Consider the following 25,734-nt stretch of genomic DNA (forward strand, 5'->3'; position numbering starts at 1 on the left):
GGGGTTAACGGGCACAAGGCCAGAGGGAAAGTGAGTAACTACTTGAGATGTACAGTAATCCCTTAGAAATGCACTACCTTATTCCCTCCTGATATTTTAAAGTGATGTTTATTAAACAACATGATACAAATCCTGAGGGGCACTAGACCTCTGATACTAATACTGAGTTCACCAGGAGACTTGATGCCAAATTGGTCAGGAAATTGAGTATTTACCTCAAGTTTATCCACCTACAAGAACCCATCCCTGATATGCTTATTGCATCTATGTCTAGTCTTGGAATGATGTATGATCCACATCTGGAGGCCAGGTCTTAGATAATGGTATATGCTGATTAACACTGGTTAAGGAACTAGCCCTTAATTTAATGCGATGTGTTGATGTGGCAGGGCCAATAAATGACTGCAAATAAAGTAAGAGCCTTAATTTGTAGACTCTGAGAAACTGTATATGTTGGCAAGATCGTTTAGTCAATGCTGCTTTTCTTGGCAGAATTTTGTAGACCATCTTCAGAAAATGGCAGTCAGTTCTCAGCTTCTGAGTGATGGGCTTTAAATCAGATCCTTTGTGTTAGTCTCTTGGGTCAATTCAAAATTAACTGACTTGGCTTTTCATCATTTAAAAACAGAAATAAGGCTAGATCTTCCCATCAGATTGTTTTCAGTCATAACTCAGTGCCCGCATTTCAGCTATACTCATTTATAACAGCAGAAACTTTGCCCCACATATTTTAAAAAATGTGTCAAGTTGATTTTATAGGCAGTAGCATTATAATAAACTTCTCCAAACTTAATCAAGCTTACTGATTTATTTGTATAGTCAATAGTAGTATCTGATTTTCATTCCAGCGTGGATTAGAAACAAATTCCTCATACTTTGAATTATTTTTTTTATCAGATGTCTTGTTTTCTAGCCAACATCTTACTGAGTCTAGACTCAGATTTGAAGATATAATCATCTGTAATTTGTTACATCAGTTGCATGTATTGTATATCAGTTTAAATCAGGCAACTTGATCAGATTTGTAAGTTATCATGATAACAGTACTACCACTTGCACTATCATCTTGGCAGATTTCACAATATATGGACAGATTTACAGTAGATAATTATCAGTCTGATTAGACTATCCCCATAGAATCCCTTTAGAGGACTTTTAATCTCCAGGAACAAAAAAAAAAAAAAAAAAAAAAAGAAAGCCCCCCCAAATCCCATGAAGAATCCCCTCACCACCCAGAAGAAGGAACAGCCTTTTTCAGAGAGATCTGAATCTGAGATTTTGACATGTCACCTTGATGTTTGCAGTTCTATGTTTCCTCCCTTGGCTTTTGCTTTCTGATGCAGAACAGCTACATGTTCCTGAAAAAAAATTGAAGAACACTGTGGGATGGATAATCTTGCTTCCTGGCCAGCTTTACTTAATAGACGATTTACTAAATAGGAAGCAAAATAAAAAAGAGGGGGAAGATGACAAGACAGTGGAGAAATTATTACTTGGACCAGGTGTGAGATGGGGTAGAGATGAAGAGAATACGAGGAAACCGAGAAGAAAGGAAGGCACAGAGCAAATAGCTAGTAAGAACAGGGCTAAAAACATCCAGCCAGTTTTGGGAATATCCAAAGGTTCCTGCTTTGACTCTGGCGGCTGAAATCTGTGGTTAAATATTTTCCCTCTGAATCCACATGACAGCACTATAACAGTTCTAAAAACATCATCATTATTTTGTACATCGTTATGACCTTTCCTGGAGGATGCAGAATCCCTACTGCTTGATAATGCAGGGTACAAAAGAAATGCCTTCCTTTTTTTTTTTTCTTTTTTTTTTCTTAAGTATGAATTACTCAGGAGAAGACTTTGGGGGAGTTTTTTTTCTTCATGTGTTTTCTCTAAGGAACATTTTGTCAGGTGTTCAGTGCTGCCATTGTGTGGTGGAGGTGTACAAGTTCCTCCTTCCCAGAGGACTGAGCAAATGCAATGGACTATGTGACCCGCTTGGACACACACATATCTCAAGAGAGTTGAAGATGCCCAGACTATCCTACTGAGCATTGTCAAGGGGACCTTTTCCTGTAGTGAGACAGAATTGCATTATTTGGCTTTCAAAGATGAATCCTATGTATCCTTGAATATGTACTTAATAGAGATTCAGTAAGTTATGTTCAGTGTAGCAGCTAAAGAGCAGCTAATTATGAAAAACATATTACTGTAGAACTAAGAGGCATGCAAGAAAAAATCTATTACATAAATCGTTAATCCATAAAAAAATGAGTTCCTGAGACCATTGGTATTTATTTAATGTACAATTACTGTCTAATTTAATCTGAATTAAATGCCTGCTTGAGACATGTAATTTGAAGTGTAACTGAGCTTCCTTCTTTGGTATTAAAAGCAAGAAATCAGCAGCTAATGCCTAGAGGCCAGATCTCTACCATTTAAATTCAGGTACCTCAAGACTAACATTCGTAATTTCAGCCATTTGGAAAATGTTTTTCATAAGAATGTATTTGGCATTAAAACCTCCCTTTCCCCCTCACTCAGGGCCACATCCTGCCAACTGACTCAAACCTCTGACTTAATCCAAATGAAGTTTTGATTGAATAAAAGGTCCTGAATTAAGACCTGTGAAGAAAATGTGTTCTCTTATCATAGAACACAAGTTTGAAAAATGTTCTAGCTCCTGCCAGTGCTGGAAGGGTAAATTATCATTTGACTCCTGTACGGACATATTTATTTAGGACACATAGCCTGGTGACTCAGGAAGTTATGTAAAAACTGACCCAGTTAATTTTAGATGCTATTGTTGGAAGAATATCAGTGAAAATTAATCAAATAGTCACGAAGGAACCACAGGGAAGGAGTGCAGAACACTGGTGGGTAGACTTTTGGCAGTGATCATCGCAACAGTTTTAATGAGAGGAAAACACATTCTCAAGTAAATTAGAGAGTAATGACATGATTAAATGGTAAATAATAGTTAAATACATGCTTGGAGGTCCAGGACAGAGACTGTGGAGTTTTTGTGTTTTGCGTGTATTCCTCTCCAGGCTGCTCTGAGTAGCCAGAGGAGCTCACCAGAACTCTGTCTGTAATTTAGGGTCGGATTGTAGCTTTTAAGATGCTGAAGCTGAAAGAGCTGTTAGGGCCTTGTTGCTGAGGCTAAGAAAGCTGAGGTTTTCTCCATAACTCCAAAGCTTCGCCAGCATTTCTGTTGTTGACGTGTCCTTGTTCTTCCACCAGCCACCTCCCCTGAGCAAGGGCCAGCGCCACGGCTCTGCTCAGCCTGCTGTCACCCAAAAAATGACTGTGCAGGAGACATCTGCTCTCCTTATGGACAGTGGGGGAGAGGAAAGGAGTCTGTCTTCTGCTGAGGCAGGTTTAGTCCCTACTAACTGCATGTTTGCACAATTACTGGCGAGCAAATTGAGTTGCATATATGGCTGTTTATGCAAACAAGTTCTGCGGTGCTGGCTAGGAGCGTACCCCATCCATATGGTTCCTTTTTTTCCCTGTCTGCTGAGGAAAGGATGTGAAAAGAATAACATTCACAAGTTGTCTTCATTTTCAAATGTTTCTTTCTCAAAATGGGAGGCTGTACATGCAAACTCTGACTTGTTAGCTTTACTTCCTCTAGCTGTAATACACAATGCAGTTGTGTGATGAGTCCATTGGAAGGAAACTGGCCTCGTTAAGAGGTATTTTACCTGCTCTCTGTCTGCCACTTTCCACTTCAGGTTGTCAGAGTAAGGATACCTCAAAAACAAAACCAGAAAACTGAAATAACCCTGAATTCTCTTTTTATAGGGTTTAACAGTTTTTCCTGATTTTCAGTAAGTCCAGGTAGAGTATAGTTGCTCCAGTGACTTTGGTCAAATGAGTCAGAAACCTCACCTATGTCATTCCTTGCTGTTTGGCAGAACTAGAAGGAGTGCATGGGGAGCCCATCTGTTACGAAATAAATAAAAAAAAAAACCCAAAAACAGGGCCCTTACTGGGACATCAGTCCACTAAAAGCTGAATTAATTGCTTAGATGATAATTCAAGTGATCAGCACACTGTGTTCTTCAATAACAGCCTGGCAGCTTGCTTAGTAGTATAATACAGTATTAATTTTGTTTCTTTCTGCCTTCCCATAATAGAATATTTTCTTACATAAGGCTGAATATTGTATCTCCTCCACTAAAAGCACTAGAAGAGGGGAAAGGATATAACTAAAAAGTACATGCTATGTTTTTGATTTCAAAGTTTACATTTTTACTTCAAAGGTTGGCAAATAACAGCTCATATACCACACATTTCTCCAATACACAACATGGTTTGTAATGGTTTCAGTTTTAATGTAGTCTTTTCTTAGATGTACAATTGTGCACCCACAGGTTTTTTGTTAGGAAAATGTAAACCAATTGGTGAGTAGGATTTTCAGAACTACTTGATAGCGTTTTAACGTTGTTTCCTGTGTAAATCGAAGGTTTATCATTGTCTTTAAAAAGACCATAGCAAACAAAATATTAAGTGCTTTTGCAAATTCTACCCTGGATGTCTAAAGATTGGATCTGTGAAGGAAACAGGTACTTCTAAATTACAGAAATTATGAAAATAATAGTTGGCATAAAACCATGTTCACAATTCCCTGGCACACTGCATGAGCCTAACTTTAAAAAATGCTGCTACAACTCTAAAGCACAAATTCACTGAGTACATTTGTAAGAAGATTTGTGAAATACCCCTGTATGTATGATCTTTTCTCACTTATTGACTGAAATGATTGGATTTTTAAATACTATTTCTTTTTTTATTATTAATATGTGACTTTTACACTCATGTTTATGGACACAAATAATTGTGGATACTGCCAGGGCCATTTCGAGCCCTTATTAAGAGATGCTTGTCATTGAGTCAGGCACTCAAACTCTAAATGGCCCGCAGGCACCTGCAGCCTCAAAGAAGCAATAACCATTTAAGTCTGGACTGAAAATCAAGCACTGATGTTTTAGTGTGACTTCCCATTTCATAAATGAACTTTTTCTGTTTCTATAAACTGCCACTAATCTATAAGTGTTATGCACCACTGGGAAACCATACAGTTTTAGAATATGGCAAACCCAAACTGAAAACATCACAGCTGGCACCTTTTCGAGCAGGCACAGTAGAAGGGCCAAGAACTGCTGCAGATTTCTAGAAATTCATGTGAGCTGGAAGATCCAGGATTCAAAATGTTTGTCTGACTCCTTTCTCATATTAGAGTTGGTCAGTGGGGTGTCAAATATGTGCTTGATTTCCTCGTATCAGGGGAGATGACTGATTCTTTTCATGGTGCTTGTTACTATTTTCTTCTTGTTTTTCTTAATTATTTGGCATGAACTACAGCCCATCTTAAAACCATTACTTGACTGGGATTCCTTTCTTTCCATTTTGTTACTTCTGCACTCCAGGGGATTTCCTTGAGGAAGCTAATATCTTTCCTAGGTTGCTGCACTGACACAGTATCCAAGTTTCTTTGTTAAGAATTTCCATAACTCATTCGGTCACCAGCAATGTTGGTACTGTTGGCTAAAGTTATTTCTTCCCTTTCTAGCAACTCACTTTTACTTTCTTGGGGTAATTACACTGAAGAAAAGCCCCCATCATGTTGATTTGGTTTGGCAACACTTTATCTTGTTACTTTGATCTCTGTTGAGAAAGATGCTTTCTGTATGGCTCATTGCATCCTGACTCAGCCAGGGATGATTATTATAACATTGATACCAGGAAAATCATTAGGAAACCAAGCAGACAAACTAACATTGTAACAATGTCTAAGAGTTATATTATATATGGTTGCCTAGAAGAAGAAAAAGGCATTGCAAGAGTCTTTACATTTATTGCCATACATACCTCAGAAAATTATGATGGGGCAGTAGCAACTTTTGCGGTCATACAAAATTTTCAAAATGTGCAGGGGAAACATGGTAGAGCTTTCCCTTCTTCACAGAAGCTGTATGACATGAAGGATAATGCTGTCTTAAAAGTGGTGTTGTATTTCTCACAGACCCAAAGGGTGAGTTGTAGATGTGGGGAGTCTGCACTCGTTCATTCTTCTTCATTTCCTTTAAATGCTGTATGTACAACTCACTTTACGCTGTTGGCACTCTCTTTTTATGAATCCAAAGATCACATGTGTAATATGCAGACAGAAATAAATCCTGTAGGTAAAAGAAAGTAGAAATTGGCTAAAGATCAAAAGTTATACTCATTCCACTCCTTCCTTCACTTTTATTATCCTGTCTAAATTTGGTCTTTTGTAGAGAAGATTGGGTGGGTTGTTGGGTTTGGGTTTTTTTCAGGAGGAAAGGTTGGCTTAAATGAGAATTTAAGGTTTTATTTGTTTTTCAACCCTGTATGTAATTTGAACCATGGCATAGTTTCTTTGCTAGAATCAAAACTGCAGTTCTTAGAGGGTACAGAAGATTGTGGAGTGGCTTCAGGAAAAAACAGTTCACCTCAAGTGTTCTGTGAACATCTATAGATTAAGTGGCAAGTAAAGTCTTGGTTGGTTGGGTTTTTTTCTTTTGTCTGCACAGTTAAACCAAATCTGGTATCATTAAAGTCCCTGTTCTAAAAACAGTTGGGCATGTGCTTAACAAAATCCTAAGATATAAATGGAACTAATTCTGAGATTGCTTGTTTGCCAGGTCAAGCCTTAAGTCTGTGTCCTGGAAAACTTCTCTAGAGAATATGCTTGTAATTTTTCTAGTTTTTAATTTTTTATGACCTTCTTCACTGGAACATAATAAAAAGATGTTCATTTTCCTGTCTTTATAGAGCCCCAGCCTTTAGCAGGTAACTTCTAAATGCTTTATTTAAGGCTATGAAATGCACTGGAATAGTAGTGGTGACCATCAGTAGAACAACTAGTGGAAAAGTTAAGAGCAAGATGTGATGGATATTTAACTTCAGTAGTTTCAAAACTTTACTTACCATTACTCACTTAAAGGAGATTAATCAAAAACAATAGCTGTCCTAAGGAACTACCACAAAACTTCTCTCCAAAATTGTCTCTCCAAATTAACATTTTTTCATGCAGTTTTTCTTGTTGTTAAAAATGAAATAAATTCATTTTACTTGAATCTCAGATTAAAACTTTGTGGTAGTGTTTGTGTAGTTATAGATCACCACATAAAAAGTACCATCATTTTCGGCTGTGGTGCAGAATTGTTTAGAGCATTGTTGGTCATGAGCGAGCAATACTGGTAGAGATATCTACAAAGTTCTGGACAGTTTCAATTTATACCAAAACCTTGAATCAAAATAAGTGATCTAGTTGTTAGCACTGCTTCCAAAATCACTTCAAAATGGAGCTAAGTAACATATGTTTCCACTATTTTTCGGTCCATGGTTGTATATTATACTCAAACCACAAATACAAAGGAAGAAGCAATTTGTAAATAAAAATTTCATCACCTCATTTGAAAAGTACAATTATTTTTAATTATAGTATCATAGTTTAACTATAAATATTATTTGTCATATCAATGCCATAAGTGACCAGAGTTATGTCAGATCTCTCCAAATAACATGGCTATGTGTTACGTTCATGTGCAAACAGGAAGAGAATCCAGGCTGATAATGGTTAATGACGGTGAGAAGAGAGACAACATCATGTTTCAACTAATCTCCAGCTATTAGGGATCAGCATGAGGGACGTTATTTCATATCTGCCTCATACAAAATTCCATATACCTAACTCCAAAGCATCTGGTGTGGGCCATAGTCAGAAACAGGATACTGGACTAAATATATCCCATGTTCCCTGTGCAATATCCGTGAGCTTTCTAACATTCTCATGCAGCAGATGTGAAATATGCCAGTAATATCTGTTCTGATTTAATTATTTGCACTACTGTATTTGAATACTAGGTTTTGGTCACCTAACCAAGCAATTGCTGAAGCTAGCGGATGGCCGTGTTGTGCTGGCACTGGAGGGAGGACATGACCTTACTGCCATCTGTGATGCATCTGAAGCCTGTATAAACGCCCTTTTAGGAAATGAGGTAAAATATAAATCATAGTAGGTGGAGAGAATGTTCCAAGTTTGCTGAAGCTCCTGTCTTTGATTTTCTTTTAGTAACAATGGCATCAGTCCTTTTTTCATTTGGTATAAAACCCATGCAATTTGAGCATGTCTTAGAAATGAGCAGAACTCAGATGAGCTGGTTTGGATAAATACCTCTAAATTAGATGATTAAACAAATCCTTTATGTTTGCCTAAATTATTCCCAGTTCTGAGTAAGATTTAATACCTCAAAGTTGCTTTTGGTGATGTGCTGAATACCAGACTTGACATCATTGGTAGTCACTGGTGTGGATATCATCTACCAGGATTGGACATGCCACCCAACTATCATGGAAAAAAAAATGGCTTTTGCAAGGTAGCTGGTAATCTGGTAGGAACTGGATACTGCAAAGGCACATTTTTTGCAGTATTTTGATACTTCAACTGGCCTGTGAAAGAATATATTTCAGAGGCTTTTGAAATTGAACAACATTAATAAAAATGTGTCCAAGACTTACTTAAAAAATGTTTGGGTTTTTTTTAAGCTATAAATGAAGATTCAGGTTGATCTGTATGTAATTTAAATGGAGTGTCCAAGATATATCAAACACTGTATATATTATTTAAAAACTTTTGAGAGTGGACTATCAGACTAAGTAAATACGAGTACGTGCTATTTATATACACAAAATATTAGTGAAAATTGGTCTGTTGTCCACTAGAAAATACCTTTTCTCCTATAAATATGGTGAGAAGGAAAATAAGCTTGCTGAAGGTGCAGTCAAAATAATTTATGAAAGGACAAAAGCCTTTACCATAAACTGTGAATTTTGCAAGATCTTGTTTTAAAGTGCAATATGTTACTTTTTTTTTTTCCCCAGCAGAAGTGGTAATAGCTATATAATCTCTCCAATCAAATGTATTAGTGCCAAACTGCAAGCTAGTCTACCAGTTCCCTTCCACTACAAGAGTTCATACACATGTGAATGATGTAAAGTAATGTGTCTTCTGATGGATATTGGATAGAAGGATTTTCTAAATGTTCTTTTAAACCTTTGCTTTTCATTTTTATGACCCATCGAGAAAAATATTTTTATGCTTATTTTTTACATTATACATGCAAAAAGTGATAGCTTTTTCAAAAATATTCTCAGAAATGTAAAGAAGTAGACTTATTAAAAAAAAAAAAAAAGGAAGCTTTCATTGGGTTTTATCTGCTATCACTTTTGACAAGTCCCATAAGGAGAGTTTTCCAGTGTGGTGACATGCACTATTGAAAAAAAAGCTCAGCTCAATGTTGGCCCTTTTCTTTAGGTGCCGAAATATGGACTACAAAACCTCGCTTGAGGCATGTGACAATCTTAGTGAATGCAAGATTGCTTTCCTGATCAGCTGCCATTCCAGGGCACTCTTATTGATATTCTCTGTCGTCATCTTCCCTGTGGTAGTATCTTATGGCATCAGTGGCTTTTCATAGCCCTTCTAAGCCCATTATCTGAAATTTGCACCCTTGTGGGACTAATGCAAATGGTACAATGCTGATGATGTGATGTGTCTTCCTCTGTGTAGGTGCCTGGGTCCCTCTATCCAGTTATGACCATTTGGTGGTGCTACCCATTTATGAAAACTGCCTTGTTTTGTTTTAGCACTGTATCACACCCAGCTACTATTTCTGCCATCACTAGCTAGCCATTATCTGAGAAAAAATACTGATTGTGAGAAAAATGAATGGGAGAAGTGTACTAGAATAGAAATTTTCTTCCATTTTATTTTAGAGTAATTACAGTCTGGGAAATTAGATAAGTTGTGAGTCTATCTGCAAAATATAGCAAGGCAAACTTCAGGAGAGACAAAAATTCAATAGATGAGAATGAAGACAAACATAACCATGCAGCCATTTTTAATTCACTTGTGAAAGAACATGTTCATTAATAACTTGAAACATCTCATGCAATAAGCATTATTCTCCTGTGCACTTACTCACAGCATTGTCTTCAGGGACATGCATTAAATGGTCTGGTGCAGTGGAATTTCAAAGAAAAAATATGCTGTGGCTGTTAAGAAGAGAAAAATACTCCAGAGAGGATGTTGTTACCAACACTACCATAAGAAATTGATGTTTGCTTAAAAGAATAAGTAAATGTGTTGCCAAGGAGCAGACAGTAATGAGGAAGTCTGATACCTAGTTAGTAGTTAGAAATCAGCACATCTGTTGACATCTATAGATTTATGGCAATCTACACCACATGGCCCATAGCATATACATTGCTTGATTTCAGCATAATATTCATGAACTTGCACAGCAAACTCCAAGTGTGTTCCTGCCAAGGACAGAAAAAAATGTTTTTCTTCAAACAACCAATTACTGTAATTTGAGGATGCATTCTTCCTTGAATGCAATTCTTTACAGGTGATTAATAGGATAATTATAACTTATTATCTGCCCTTCACTTTTACAAATAATGGTATATAGTGCAACCCTAGTTTAAAAACATTGGCAAGATGAACTTCAGTTTCTAAACACTACTCATGTAATTGAACTCATATTAGAAAGGTTGGGAAAGGCCTTTGTAAGGTACTCTGCAGTTTGTCAGATGTATTTATTCATGTGCTGAGGATTAGAATTCATAAACATTTTGCAGGATTTTTTGAAAACTTTTTCTTTTCTTTTGTTGTTTTTGGCCAGGACTTCTCAATACAGAAATTCACTGCTTCATGTGTTCTGTTACCAGCAGAATAACATTTTAAAAAAAAGAATAACTGTAAAACTAGCCACAACTTCCAACTTTCATGGAAAGCTGGTCTGATATGTAGAGGTAACATCAAACTTACAAGTGCAAAATGCTTTCTTTTCTCAATTTGTCTCTGAACACCAAGAAGGAAAACAGGTTGACTTCCAAAATAGATATACTTTGCTCTTATTTATATGTGCTCAGTAGCACAGTGATCTGTTTAGCAAGATAACTTCTTACTCTTCTCTTAACAAATGCAAGTGGAGCCACTAGGAAAAGAATACACTATCAAGTTAATCTTCTTTAAATAATTTGAGCGTGGCACAGGAAATTCCTGCATACAGTTGTTGGTTTTGAAGACTAACCAAAAAAACTATTAAAAATGTCTCTTTTTCTTGGAAGAGATCAGAATTTAAATGAGCTATCAGCCCCATCTATGTGTGGCCAATACTTCTGAACTTCTCTGCAGAAGTACTTTTGAGCAATAATTTCAAATTTTGACAGAAACCCAAATGGGATTATAACTGTTGGTATTCTCTGATTGGAAGTACTTATCTTGTTAATTGTTTCTTTCTAAGACCCACTTCCCTAAACAGAGGTGCCTAGTGCCTTTTTAGATACCTTAGGGTATCCAGGACATCAGCACAGGACTGGTAGATCTAACACAGAACTTAAATTAGATCCACACACTTTCTGAGTGGCAAGTGGAAATCAGGCAAGACACCCTATAGTGTCTGAAATGGCTCAGTCTGGTTTGGTTGTGTGAATGTCTCCTTAAATGATGGGAAAACGAAAAAGGAAATTACAGAAGTAAAGGTAAGGATAAATTTTATGAAGATAAAATTATTAATTAGAAAGTTTACATATAAAATTACTTAAAAATAAAAGATTTCAAGATCTTAGGTTTCCTTGTCCATCTTTCTGTGAACAAGCAGAAAATTTCCATGTCACTTTGAGAAAAATCCATCTGACCATTTGCAGAGCTAATTAGGAGCACAGTAGGTTATCTCCTTGGAATGAAATCTTCCTAAGAGGTGAGAAGAGATTAAGCAGCTGGATTCCCTTGAAATCTAAAATGAAAACATGGAAATCCTTCTGGAAGATAGAAAGGCAGGATGAGCATGAGTTGCTTTAAAATATCCCTGAATTTTCTCAACATGATTTGAGAACTTGTCCATTAAAAGAGCATCTGTCAAAACAAAGGAAATGATAGATTCAGATAATTAGAAAAAAGACATTGTTTTTAAACTTAAGCATTTCTGAGATGATGATATACTCCTTTGCTTAAAATTCAATTCCTTCATTTATTATGATACTCTTTAAATGATTCTACAGTTTTTCACAGATTGGTTGTATAGTTTCAAATACTTATTTTTAAACCATATATAGATATACATATTACTTCAATTAAGAAAACCATTAAATTTTAAGATTTGTATGTTATTCCAAGAAGTGTGTGCAAATTGGGTTGAATATTGAGATTTTTCCCAAAAATTTTGTCACGGAGAATGGAAATTCCACACTATTTTGTCAGTCCTAGCTTCAACGCTATAAAGACCTCTGCTATGCCTTTCGGTGCCAGGTAGAGGTGAGTAAGGCTGCTCTATACATGCAAGGATAGGTTCTGGTTTCTTTCCTCCACATTACTTTTGAAGAGCTGCTACTTGGATTTAAAAAGCCCTCAGGGATAAGCTGTCCTTGAGTTCAGGATCCTAAATTCTGCAGCTTATTTCCAACATAACCGCATTCAGTTGGGGGTTCTTCTGCAGCCAGAATGAGTAAGGAAGTATTCCTTTAAGCACAAACTTCTTTGAGTCAAAAACTAAAGCTTTAGTTCTTCCTTCATCCCATCTCTTTTCAAGCAGCCAGGTGGGATATTTCCATGGGACATAGAAGTCAGTCTAACATCGTGGTCCCTCTGACCTGTCTACAGGTTTGGGCAGTGTCTCTTAGCTCTCTGTGGTACAGCAGTTTGCCGTGGTGTATAACAAGTGATAATTAGTCACAGACGGGGTCATGCTCTTCTTTGCACAGAGGAAACAGAGAAGTGCAATCCACAGTGTGCTCTGCCCAGCAGGACCCTGCAACAAAGGCACACAGAGGATGCATGTCTGCTCTCATTGACTCTGGCAGCCAAGGCTGAATTTGGCCCTAAGTCCAAAAACATTTTTAAGTGACTAAATTTAACATCTTCTAGTAAATATTCTTCTGGCTTGAATTTCAGTCTGAAGCAGAATTTGACAAAACATTGTGATTGGTTGGCTCCCAAGCATGCTTGAAAACTTATACTGGACAATTTTCTTGCAGAGTGTGAAGTATGTGCTTCTTTCTTGCAATCTGTTGAGCTGGCATTTAGGAGGGGATGGTAATTTAAGTGGAAAGCTCGTACTCTGCAGCTTTCCTGCTGATGATGAAAAGTTGGCATTTTCTCCTTTGTGGAATTCGGCGTGAATCTGGGGCTGCTTGCCAGCTAGGCAGTGAGCTCTGCCAAGAGGGCCTGGACTGCGTTAAAAGGGGTTATTTACCAGAACAGGTAAGCATTTCTCTCTCCAAAATGGAAATTTTCATGGAAGTGAACATGGCCTGAGATCAATTTTAAATTGCATGGTAAACTTGGTCGCAATCTCACTTCCTCATTGTTAATCTGAGTCTAATACTAGAAAAGAATTAACACTGAGTCTAAGCCACCTGTCAACTGCTGCTTGCATGAACACAGAGTCCAGAAACTGGCCCAGAAAGAGAGAATTAGATGGGGTAGGACACTGGAGCAATGTATGTGCCAGAGGTTAGCATGGTGACACCAAAGTCACCAAGGTGGGCAGTGTTAGTCAGGAAGTGGTTTGGTGAAGAAAACAGAGAATATCCTAATTCCAAAGCTACATAATTCCAAGGCATCCCTTGGTTTTGCAGGGCTGGTAGGTGCTAATGACCCTTTGTGCATTTGAACCTATTCCCTACTGAAAACTGGCTTGTTTATGTACTGCACTGTAACAGCAGATCACAAAAATACCTGCCTAAAGTGCTTATATATAAACAGAAAGTGCAGAAACTTTGACAAGATTGCTAATATAAGAACATAGTGGACCTCTGAGATCTTTGAACTTAGTCCTCTGTAATCATAGGCAACCCTATGTGCAGATGTGTTTCTTGCACAGTGTGTCCAGGAAAGGGAGGTTGTAGCGCATCCCCCTGCAGCCTAGGGGAAGCTGAGGAGCCTGCCTGCCTTCTCCCCTTCCTCTGCTTCTGCCAGGACCCTCCATGCTCCTTACCTTATCCTTGCAATTGCCTCACTTGTCAGTTATCTCTAACTGCAGTCCACAACGATCTTCACTGAAGCTAATCTTGGTGCTTGAAAACATGACAGTGCTAAGGACAATGCAGATATTGCTAGAATTTCCAGCTCAGTACAGACTGCTGTAGTTTCAGATTCTCTCCACGATCCCAAGGATCAATTTAGATCACTTTCTGGGCACACAAACTTTCCATCATTAATTCCTTCTTCAAACATTTGTTGATATGCCTCTGGCATACTTTGGTAGCCCAAGCGATTTTTGCCCATTTACATTGTATTTCCTACTTTGAAAATGATTAGCAGACACAGTTTCTACTTTCATCTGCTACTTTGGGCGCAAAAGCCCAATTCAGCCATGTAAAAGCTTTGAAAATATGACCTTTAGTGTCTGGTCCAAACTGTCTCTCCAGTGGTTTGGTTATTTCTGCAGACTTGAGCTGTTCTTCTCTGAAAGATTTCTTTCCTGACAGTGTATTTCCAGTGCTCTTTTCAACTTCCTTTCTGTTAGCCTCCAGATTTAATAGACTTAATGATCTGAATGCCAATAGGTGTAGGAGGGAAGGTGATTATGCCATATATGCCAGGTGTAGAGTAATTTCTTTTGTTCACTGTTGGGTCTAACTGCTGATATTTTCCAGGGACACCCCTATGTCTATACAGTTGTATCCAACCAGTGGATAGCTGCCAACAGAAATCATTCTTTTGAATGCAGACAGCCTCATTTCAAAATGTATAGAAATAGCTGCCATAACCCACTGGCTTTATTTCTACAGTGTTTTTGTAATGGTGCTGGATTTTGGGCTGAGCAGGGTACATGATGTAATGAACTTAGTTGTAGAGCCTGATAAGGTTTCCTTGATATCGAAGAGGATCCAAGGTCTGTCTGGCTATCCTTAAGGGTGAGGAGGCAGAAAAGCTCCAAAGCAGAAGCCGAGTTTGGGATATAAAATGAAAGTTTTGTGGAAAAAAACAGTTAAGGAAATGATCAATCATGACTGTTATGCTCATCACCTACAGATCTGTAGTTGAGCTAACCGATGGAGTAGTGATTGGTATAATTGTTGGATGTTTGACCCTTTTTTACCTTTTCTTTAATGATTCATCAGCTTATCCTGATTTCTAAAACCACATCTGCAATGTTCTGATATGTCTAGATATTGAAATGCAGCCTACTTGTTAAAAAATTTGTTTCTGTACTGATAAATAAGGAGGTGCCATTGATATATTAGGAAAAATCAAGATGTTTTTTGGCTCCTGAAAAAAACCAGCTCTGAAGAAAGCAACAGAATATTCACCTTTTAATAGGAAATCTCCTCTAGCTATCTCTACATCAGTTGGTCCTAGCTTAATAATTAGTACAAGAGGTCTGCAGAAAGAATCTCAAGGTACTCAAAGGGCAAAGCAAGACACAGGTCTCACATCTTGCAGTCTGGCAATTCCATACATTGTACTATTATTCTTACTGTTATAGCCTGAAGCTATTTTGTCCTACTTCAGGGGAGTGAATTGGTCATGAAAGCCTTAGGAATTAGGAAACCGTCAAAACAGAACCTTAAGCTACTGTTTCCTTCCCTTTCTGTGTTCCTGTGCCCAGTATCTCCAAACAGAACTTCAGGATTTTGTCCTCTTCCTGGACAAATGATAGATTACTTTAAACAGAAAATAAAAAGTGATAAAAGCAAGTGCTATTTATCTACATAACCCAAGGTATCGATTATTAAGATTGCTATATGGATTATTGTTCTCAAATCTGTGAAGCTTGATCTGTTGGTGGGCATTTTCGTAAATATGCAGTTTTCCCCCAGGTACCTGCAAGAGTTACCAAAGAGAGTAACCTGTGAAGATCATGAAGTAAATGTGGTTTAAGAATCGCAAATGTATCTGTAAATATTATTTTTATTGTAATTGCTCTTTGTTTTAATCCATGATACATATTATATAGCAACAATCTGTCTTTGCAGTTTGGCCTCCTTGGTAACCAAGTAGAGTTGGGACCCAGTCAGATCCTACCAGCACTCCTCTGCACACTTGCTCACTGTGCAGAATGGAGTGATTTATGCTATTTGAAAACAAAACATAGTTCTATTGTTTCTAGCCACAAGGAAATCTTCCAGCTGCAATCCCACATGGGATTCTAAGGAAATAATGACATGAACAGCCCTATTCATTTTAGTTACCAAGATTCCAAAGGACTGGTGATATTTGCAATGTCTTTCTTTATCACTGATGGGCATTAACTGCTGATTGTAATGGTAGGATCCCAGAAGTTCTGGGATTTGTAGCTAAGCTTGCTTAAAATAGCACCACTAAGGGAGTATCTACACTGCAGTTACTTCCCACTTTGTGTACTTGGATGAAAGCCGATTTTATCTAGTTGAAGGGTAGCAGTGCAGTGGAAGCAACCTGGAGGACAATATATGATGGCTACTGAACTATTAACTTCACAGAGGAAGCTCCTTGGGTGGGCTTCACTTGACCTAGTTCAAAGTAGACCCAGGCATGCTTAAGAAAGGAGTTTTGTCTGCAGTACAGATGTCTCCTGTCAATGGTGGTCAAACTTCCTTAGCTTTAGAGAGGAGAGATTGGTATTGATACCGCTTTTCCTTGTCCACCTTGACATGGTTGCTACTGCTGGCTCCATAGGAGCCCCATGCCAAGCCTTAGCAGCCTATGTGGGGAAGCGGAAAAACTGGTTGGACTCTAAGCATAGTTCAAAGAGAATGTAGTTGTTACAGCACAAGAAGACGCATTTAGCCCAAACAATCTTTTAGCCTTTTTCTAGGGGAAAATGTATGAAAGGTGGACAAAAAAGCACATGTGGCTGAATTTCAAAACACAGTTTTCTTGGCATATCTATCCATTGCAGGGCAAAAATAACTGTGCAGTAACGGAACACTTCCTTCCGCTAATTTACTATGATGCAGCCCTACTCAAAGAATATACAATTAAAACTAGCTAACTAAAATGCAGCTGACTATAAAAAAATGTACTTAGAGGACTCCTACTGCTGATCTGTATAACCATTTTTTATCTACTACTTTATTTGAAATTAATGCAAAGCTAGTAAAAGCAGCTGTGTTTTATGGTTTCCCCCTATAAATCTTAAAATGTGTAAGATGGTTAGATGTAATAACACCAGAAAAATAAAGATAATAGAGTGCACACTTCGGTTCCAGTGTGGCTTCACCAAGGTTTTGTTTGGAGTGCCCAGCTGCGTATACAGACGCAGTGGAATTTGGTTTGTGAGGAACCTACAAAAATTACACAAATAACTAGCATTTTTTTAATGAATAATACACAGACATGCACCTGCTTCAGAGACTCCATAGATTAGTCTTGCAGCCAATAGAAAAGCCCCTTGGAATTCAATTACATGGCTGGAAAACAGAAAACAAAATCATGGCTATACTTTCAGAACTGATACCAGCAAAATGTTAACCAGTTCTTGGGCTGAGCTTTTCCTGCGGATTAGATTGTTTCAGTTTGTTTTACTTCCCTGTGGCTTATTGAAAATTTATATTATTCTATTCTGTTCTTGCAGCTGGAGCCTCTCCCAGAAGATATTGTGCACCAAATCCCCAATATGAATGCAATAGCTTCTTTAAAAAAGACCACTGAAATTCAAAGTATGTTTCTCAGTTTGGGTTGGTGGGTTGGTGGGTTTGGGGTATTTTTTATTATTAATTAATGTCATAGACATTTCACTATTGTTTCAGAGAAAAGAGTGGGCAAATGTTTTATGTATAAACCAACATTCTGTGTCTAGTACATATATTTATATATGCTTTTGTTTTTCTTTCTTTGACATCTCTTTGTTTCTGCTATGTATTTAGCTCTGAAAAACTTAACTCACTGAAATTATTTAGAACTTTCTGATTCCTGAATATTCCCAAATCTTTCCATTCCAGAGCAGCTTGGATGAAATAGATGTTTATCAGTGAGGGAGAGGAACAGACAGGTAAATTAGAGCTCTAACAAATAGTTTCTTCAGATTCTGTTTGTGCAGTCCTTTACAAGTTACTCACTTTGAGGTGTATAGGAGCTTGAGATAAAGTTTAAAAGCTCAAAATGGGCACTGATGCATAGAACAATGCTAACAAATACATGATTTTATTCTATTTCTGGTGCAGAAGGTACTTGTTTGCTTCACTTGTGTGCCCTGACCCCAACCCTTTACTACCCAGATGCTTTAAGGCATTTGCTCCGGTCTCACTGAAAATTTTTTGCTTTGCCATCAGTTGCCTTAATCCAACTGAGCAGACTTCCCTTAAATTTCTAATCTTCTGCTCTTTGCCATTTTACCAAGGCAGTGGGAGCTTCCTGAGTTCTACTGTTTGCTGGTTCCTTAACAATAGCAAATGGATAACAAATGTTTTGTTTCATGTTAGATGAATCATAAATAATTGGTATTCATCTATATAAAATAAATGCAGTTTTTAAAAGGGACACCATGCATTACCCATTGATCATGCAGTAATTATCAATCTGATTTTAGTTGTAAAGTGACAATTAAAATTCATTGTAGGTATATAATTCATCTGTCATATCCTGTAGTAACCCAGATATGCAAATGCTCTAAGTAAATCAGCTATATATGATAAATTCCAGTGAGTAATTTTTGCTGGGTGGTATGTCCTAGAGTAGCTCATGAGTCAGTATCTTCCTTAAAATTCCCTGATAATGATCTGGAAGGAATCAACAAGTCAAAGAAATTAATGCATTATGCAAGATAGAGCAGATTTGCAAATGATAATAAGGACAGAAAGCTGCACACAGGCCACAGACATGAAGAAAGAATATACAATTCTGTTTGAAATAAGACATGTATTTAATGAAAATGGATCTGGGAAGGAAAAAAAAAAGTTGAATTGAGAAAAAAAAATAATTAACACTGGCTCCAGAAAGGCATAGTGTCTTACTAGAAATACACACCAATGATAGCAGTTCAGAAAGAAGGAATGGATTTAGGAACAAATTCATAGCGTGTGTCTAAAAACATAGTTCAGAGCTCTGCAGAGTAGCTTAACTTTACTTGTTCAGAACAAGCTTAGGTTTGAGCTGAGCTGGTACAGTCACAGCAGTCCAGTGGGCTGTTCTGAAGCCTGTTGGGCTGCTCAGGGTTTGGAGTTTTTTGTACACAATATTCTGTCTTTTCTTGCAGTTATTACCTGAAAGGTTATGCATACGTCATTTTGTCCGGAGAGAGACCAAGTACTAGAGAGCAATATACTTGGATGACAGAAGGGTGCATTGAGGAAGTTTAGTGCAGGTTTATGAAGGATGCATAGTTAGATGGAATTAAGAGAAGCAAGTACATGTTGAATAGTTATGCAGAGTTATGCAGACTGAAAAGCATTAGGCTGTGGGGTAGCACTGCGAAAGACACTGAGAAAGCCTGATTTGTTTGGCTGATTGCTTGCGTGTATATTGAGTCTCTCTTTCTGTGCTCCAACTTTGATAATGGATATTAGCAACATTTTAGACCAAAAAAAGTCCCTCTGTGTTTGCTGCAAAAAATTGAAGATGCAATACTTAGTTAGACAATGAGAGGAAACAACTTTCTTCTAACTAGAATGGAATTTGTTTAAATGTTTTGTTTGTGACAGTGATCCAAAGCTCCTTTGGAAATGTAATACATTTGGAAGTAGTAGTTCCCACACCCATGTAATATGCTATTCCTAAACAATCCTGTTCACTATCTTGAATACCACCCCCAAACTGTTTTTTTCAAGCAAGCCATGGTATGGCATGTCCAAATCTATTTGTGAAAGGCAATGACAAATGCCTGTAACAGTGACAGAAACACTCACTTTTATTATTTCCTGGTAATAATCAGTGCTCCCACAAATCTTTGAGGGAGACTTAAGCACATTTTCATGCTGAAATCCAAAGCATACCTAGAAGACTGATTTGGTTTCATTTGTTCTTGCAAGCCGTGATTGCTCTTCAAGTTTTGTATGAATGAAACCAGCAGTATGCTTCATTCTTTCCCCTGAGCTCCACCAAGTTCTTCTCAATGAATGTAACAGGACCGGCAGAATTTCACATTCCAGTATAGCACAGTAGAAATGGCATTTTCAGAGGTGTGAGCAGTTGGAGGCAGATGCCTTTTGAGCTCATTTAATTGTCAATCCACAGCATACCTAGGGTTTCTAACAAAGCTTCTTTGCAGCTGCATGCCATGATTGCCTCTCCCTTCCACAAGACTTTGCCTGCAAATCTTGTGGTTGAGCACACATGCTAGCCCTGTATGTTTTGTGCTCAACATATAAATGTTGTTCTTTGTAAAAAGCAGCTTGCAAAGCTGTTCTGCTTACCACAGGTGTTTGTAAGGTACAGCTTTCTGATTTTAAAGAAAAAACTACCATTGCTTTTTCACAAGCTTCAGAAAGCCCACTTTGCATGAGGTATGCACTGCTACCTGGATGCTATTCCTATTTGGGACTGCTTTAAAATTTCCTCCCACAAACCACGAACACCTTGCCATGCACACCATTCTCCAAGACCCTCCACTGCAGCATAGATGCTGCCACCTGCTTCCTGGCCTGACTCTGCTCTCCCTCTTTATCGCTAAAGCCCCTCTCATAATACAATTCTCAATGCGAGGAAACAAGGAAAATCACGCATCACTTGGGAGTGAAGGGCAGTTAAATGGGCACAGAGAGCCCACTAATATGCTTGAATTGGCCCTGAGTTTTAGTGTTACAAGAAAGTCAGGATTCAGGGGGCAGCTGGTGTGTGAGCCTGTGTGTGAATGAATGAATGCGATGTAGCAATCCTCACTGATGCTGTTTTATTGTTGCTGCAGGAGAGCAGCACAGTGGTAGCTGGGTACTAATATTTTATTTTATGAATAAGAACCCTTGAAAACTCCAGCAGTGAACATGGGTTCATTTCTTTTATAGGCAAGAGGGGGTATTATTCCCATGCCAACAGATTTGATTTTCTTGCACATCTGTTTCTGCAACAAAAACCCCACCCACTCTGCGAACATTTAGCTCATAAATTATAGGGTTTGAATTGGGTGTATATTGCAAAGACTGACTTTTGCACATATGATCTGTGAGAACATTGTGGAATGCTCATATAACTTTTTTGTTTGTTTTTAGTGTATTTTTTAATGAATAGAGAATATGGTCTCTGAGCACAGTAATAATAGAGAATATTTTTGTCTTGTTTTTATAAAATTTGCCAGGCTCCAATCACTGAGCCTACTGTTATGTACATAACTTTTTAGCTGTGTCTTTCATGCTTTTGGAGCAAAGCCAAGCTCCTAACACTTAATCTCAACTTTGTAGGATACTTAATACACTTTACATTTTATCCCCAGAAGGTCCCCGTTATTTAAAGATTCTGCTAACTACTCAAACGTGCACACTATTAGAGTTCAAAGAAATACACTGGCCATGCTCGCTGGTTGTTCTTGCAGATTGACTTGGGCTTTCATCTTGCAATGATGTTTCTGAATAAAGACATTTCAGGCTTTATTGACAGCTGCTTTCTCACTGGAGGGAAAAGTTCATCTTTCGAGAAGCCTGAAACTGTGTTGAGAGCTGTGTTACCAAAGAGGGAGTTTTCAGCAGCCTTTGTGCAGCACAGGCAGCACCACTGCTGGCCTGGCCTCCCAGCTGTCAAAGCCTCCAGCTACCCTCCGGATAAGCACCTCAACTCAGCCCGCTGCCCAGCTGCCAAAATTCTCCTTTTAGCCCTCAGAAAAGTCCCCTACTTGATCCCTCCTCTTTCACAGCTGTTGAAACCCTCCATCTAATTCCCAGATAAGTACCCTGATCCAACCTCTGCAGCAGCTGCTGGAAGCTTCTTGCTAAACACTGAATAAGCTCTGGTCCAGAGCTCCCAGCCTTCCCAAAGCTCCTAATTTCCAGGTGTCATCCACCTGGCAATTAGTGAGAGCTCGGTGGATTACTGGACTGTAAGAAATACATATGTAAATTCTTACTTGTTCGTCTGGTTACTGCTAATCAACCTCTTTCTTAATAGCACTGCAGTAGCAGACCATTTTATATATTGCTGATGAGTCACCTGCCATTTTTGTTTGCGTTGCTTGAAAAGCTTCTTACTGTCTCTTCTGTTGCAGGCAGAAAGCTGAGAACACTTATGCTTTTAATCCACTGCTGTGTTTTTACACAGCAAACCAGAAAGCTCTATTCCTTATATCTGGCAGTTTTCCAGCAGCAGCCAGTTCATATACGAAAGTTTTAAATAAATTATTGTTCTAGTATACGCCCTGAGGTTGGAGGAGAAAGAACATCCAGGACTAACAAACCTGATTGTTCTGGCAACATCACTTCAGTCCGAGCTGGCATTTCTGACTTTTTTCCTTTTCAAGACAGTGCTGTGTGAGCACTTTGTACAAAAATGTTCATTTTTCTAGTCCTATTTGCTGTATATGCATCAACCGTCTGCCATATCAGAGCTTCTAGGTATTAACCCTGCCCTGAACTCCCTTCACCTTGCATAGATAAAGTCAATAGCCTGTCTAACAGTATGCGTTCATTAGTCTGTGTGTTACTCCTCCAGTTTATTACCTTCTGGGGAAGGGTGTGACACAGCCCTTGGAATGAAAGCACTTTCCAACTTGGCATTCTTAGGTTCAGAAATATACCTCTTCACTGCAGTCTGAAATTTCAACTGTACTGCTTACACCGCAGTGATTTTAAATTATAATCACTCAGTGTTGAACTAAGTGATTACTATGCTTGTACCACCATGCTAGCTAAAATTCCCATAAATTATTATGTGTGTTTTCCTTAGGCAAGTACTGGAAGTCAGTGGAGCCATACTCTGTGCCAGTGGATTGTGCTCTGGCTGAGTCTCAGAAACGAGAGAGGGAGGAGACAGAAACGGTGTCTGCTATGGCCTCTCTTTCAGTGGATGTTGAGCAGTGTATGCCTCAGGAAGGCAGCAGGTAAGCATATGCAATTATTGTAGAGAACAAGGCTTTCACCCCAGTCAAGTGAGATGAAGAAGACAGCTAGACTAAGGGGTGTTTCAAAATTATCTGCTTGACTGAGGCAGCTGAAATTTTTCATCCCTGGATTTGAATTCTTTCACTTGGCGATTCGAAGCAGAGGTATTCTATGCTAGCAGGCTTTCTTTTTGGCGTGTGTAATTCTTTACTAAGGTTCGCGGTTAGTACAAGAACCTTGTTTTCTGCCCACGTCTAATGCTCTCTGCTACATAAAAAGTGCAATATCCATATGAGGAAAATAAACATGATCAAGTGTAATCAACCATATTCTTCTCACTGGAAGCTATTCAAACCTGTTTTAGTTTTAATTTTCTAGGAAGGCATTTAACACATGGTCAGATAAATTTAATAAGGATGGACTTAAATCATTATTAAATGATATTAGACAGGCATTAAAAGTTACTTCCCTGGAAGCAATGGAATGGTGCCAGTATAAAACTTAAAGCAATCCTGACCAGGATTAGGGCCAACTTTTTCTGTGTACCAAGATGAAGGTACACCAGCAAAGAATGAGAACACTGTTTTTTCCAGCTTGTCAGCTGCTTTGTACATTAATGAAGATTGCTTTCAGTTTCACAAATTGAGAAAATGATACAGTAACTGCTGCTGTGTTTCTTGCCAATTAGAGATGAAAAAAATTGATAGCCACTGAATACTGTGTCAGCTACAAAACAGTATTTCTTCAAAGAGTTGTTAGGAATCAGAAAAGCCACTGCAGAAGTTCTTGGAGTTTCCTATTTACTTGTTTTAAGGCTAAACTTTCCTGGTCTTCACCAGTAGAGGAGAGACCCAAATTGCAGTGGAACCATTCAGTTTCCGTCACACAGAGAAAACAGGGGAGAGAGGAGGAAAGGAGAAAAAAGCCTTATAAGGAGACTCATCAGCTCCCTGCAGGCTGCGGAGCAGAGCTGTGTAACAGCAGGAGAGGAAGGAGGGAGCTGCGGGTAGGCACGGTGGTGGTGGGAGCGGAGTCGGAAGGATCCATGGCTCCTATGTCGTGACAACTACTTGTTTGATTCGGTTCTTGCCTCCCGCTTTGGCTTTTTTAATCGGAACCGAACTGATAGGCATCCGGGGAAATGGCGCAGTGCTAAAAGCTATGGATGTGTTTGGGAGTGAATGTCTCTCGCAACAGTGGGAGCGCTCGTCTGTCAATGAGTTGACAGACATGGCTCAAAGGGACACACAGGGAGCAGAGCTAGCTAGTAAAGTTCACAGTATTTACATAATTACCTTTCCGATTGTAATCATATTTTAATATGCTATGGATATTGTTGTGCTAGTATTACTGCAAACAAATCCATAAAAGCTTAGGGAAGAATATGTGACAAACGGGAGACATATTTTAGATTTGTGAGAGTGCTAATCAGTGCTCAGCTAAGGACTAATGTAAGGTTTGTCATATAAATTTGTGACAGTTATGAGACACTTCTGCTAGCCAGGGACAGAAAGGTGCCTGCTCGTGTGTGCATAGCTCTGAAATATGAAGAATTTCAGTTAAAGTGTTGGAACTAATGTAGTCAAACAAAGCAAAGCTTTAAGTTGTCTGAAAAAGGGTGTGGTTAATTTTGTGTATTTTTACATTGCTCAGAATAACCAAGAATTGTCTTTCTTATGTGCCTCCACTCACTTAAAACTACACCCATTGAGAGCAACAGCTGATCCTACATAATTTGAACAAAATAACCCTTTAACTAACGCTGCACTGAATTATTGTATTTATTACCTACCTACTGATAACCTGTGACAGTTTCCACCCATTCTGAAAACAGAATTTCAGGGCGGAGCTGAGAGAAATGGAAAAAAACGGATGTGCTGAAATGTACACAAGTGGAATTCATGTGGCTGCCAGATTCATTACACTTCATCAGTTCTGGACTCTTCTAGGGACGAATCTGTCGTGATGAATTGTTGTGTGGAAAAATGGCTTCGTTTGAAATATCTTCTGTGGTGCTGAAGAGGTTTTTCAGCAGCACAAAAAAACCTTATGCACGCATCCGTTTCTAAGTCTGTTTCCACATTCGTAACCCACAAAGAAGTCACCCAAAGCCAGATTGCCATCAGAGAGCAACAGGACAACATAAGTGCTGTCCCACTGGGCCGAAATTGATAGTTAGGTTTTCTGAGGCTTCAGGACATCATTCTCTTTGTTTTCTTCCTGCTGAATGTAAGCAGGAATATGGAATCAAAAATGGTCACCCTGAAAGTCTGATTTTGAGAGTCCTCTGAGCTGTGGGGAGAGCTGAGAGGACCTGGCTGCACTATCAGCATGAATGAAAGTCCAGCACAGGATCATAAATCCAGGGACTGATTTGACATTGCACACTCTGGTTTCATGCCAGCATAATTTCATTCATTTCACAAAAACATGCTGTTCATTTCATAGGCACATACCAACACAAACTGCAGTAATGTACTGATGAGTCCAACTTTGCTTTTTCACATTTGTTATGTTTGTTGTAATTAAGGACCAAGTATGCAATGCTCCTTCTCCAGTCCCTTACTATGGCAAATGACAGAGCTGCAGGGACGTGAGGAGTTGCCGGGGCTCTCGAGCCCTCTTCATAAGGCCACTGTAGATGCGGATGCGCCCCTTCTCCCCCCATTGTCAATGGGGGCCACCTTCTGAAGACCTGTTGCAAGCCTTTGCACTGAGTGTTTGTTTGGGAAAGTTGGTTGTGACATGTAGGGT

The 25,734-nt window shown here is 38.6% G+C and overlaps 1 protein-coding gene across 1 annotated transcript in view; it reads left to right on the forward strand.

The window, feature by feature from the left end:
* HDAC9 (histone deacetylase 9) overlaps positions 1 to 25,734 on the forward strand; it is a 491,076-nt gene that overhangs the window by 458,541 nt on the left and 6,801 nt on the right. Inside the window, exons 24-26 of the mRNA XM_075050402.1 lie at positions 7,894 to 8,027; positions 17,595 to 17,679; positions 22,826 to 22,979. Coding sequence (XP_074906503.1) covers positions 7,894 to 8,027; positions 17,595 to 17,679; positions 22,826 to 22,979 — 373 coding nt within the window. The remainder of the gene's footprint in view (positions 1 to 7,893; positions 8,028 to 17,594; positions 17,680 to 22,825; positions 22,980 to 25,734) is intronic.

The sequence above is a fragment of the Buteo buteo genome, chromosome 2 (genome assembly GCF_964188355.1).
Source record: "Buteo buteo chromosome 2, bButBut1.hap1.1, whole genome shotgun sequence".
NCBI classification, from domain to species: Eukaryota; Metazoa; Chordata; class Aves; order Accipitriformes; family Accipitridae; genus Buteo; species Buteo buteo.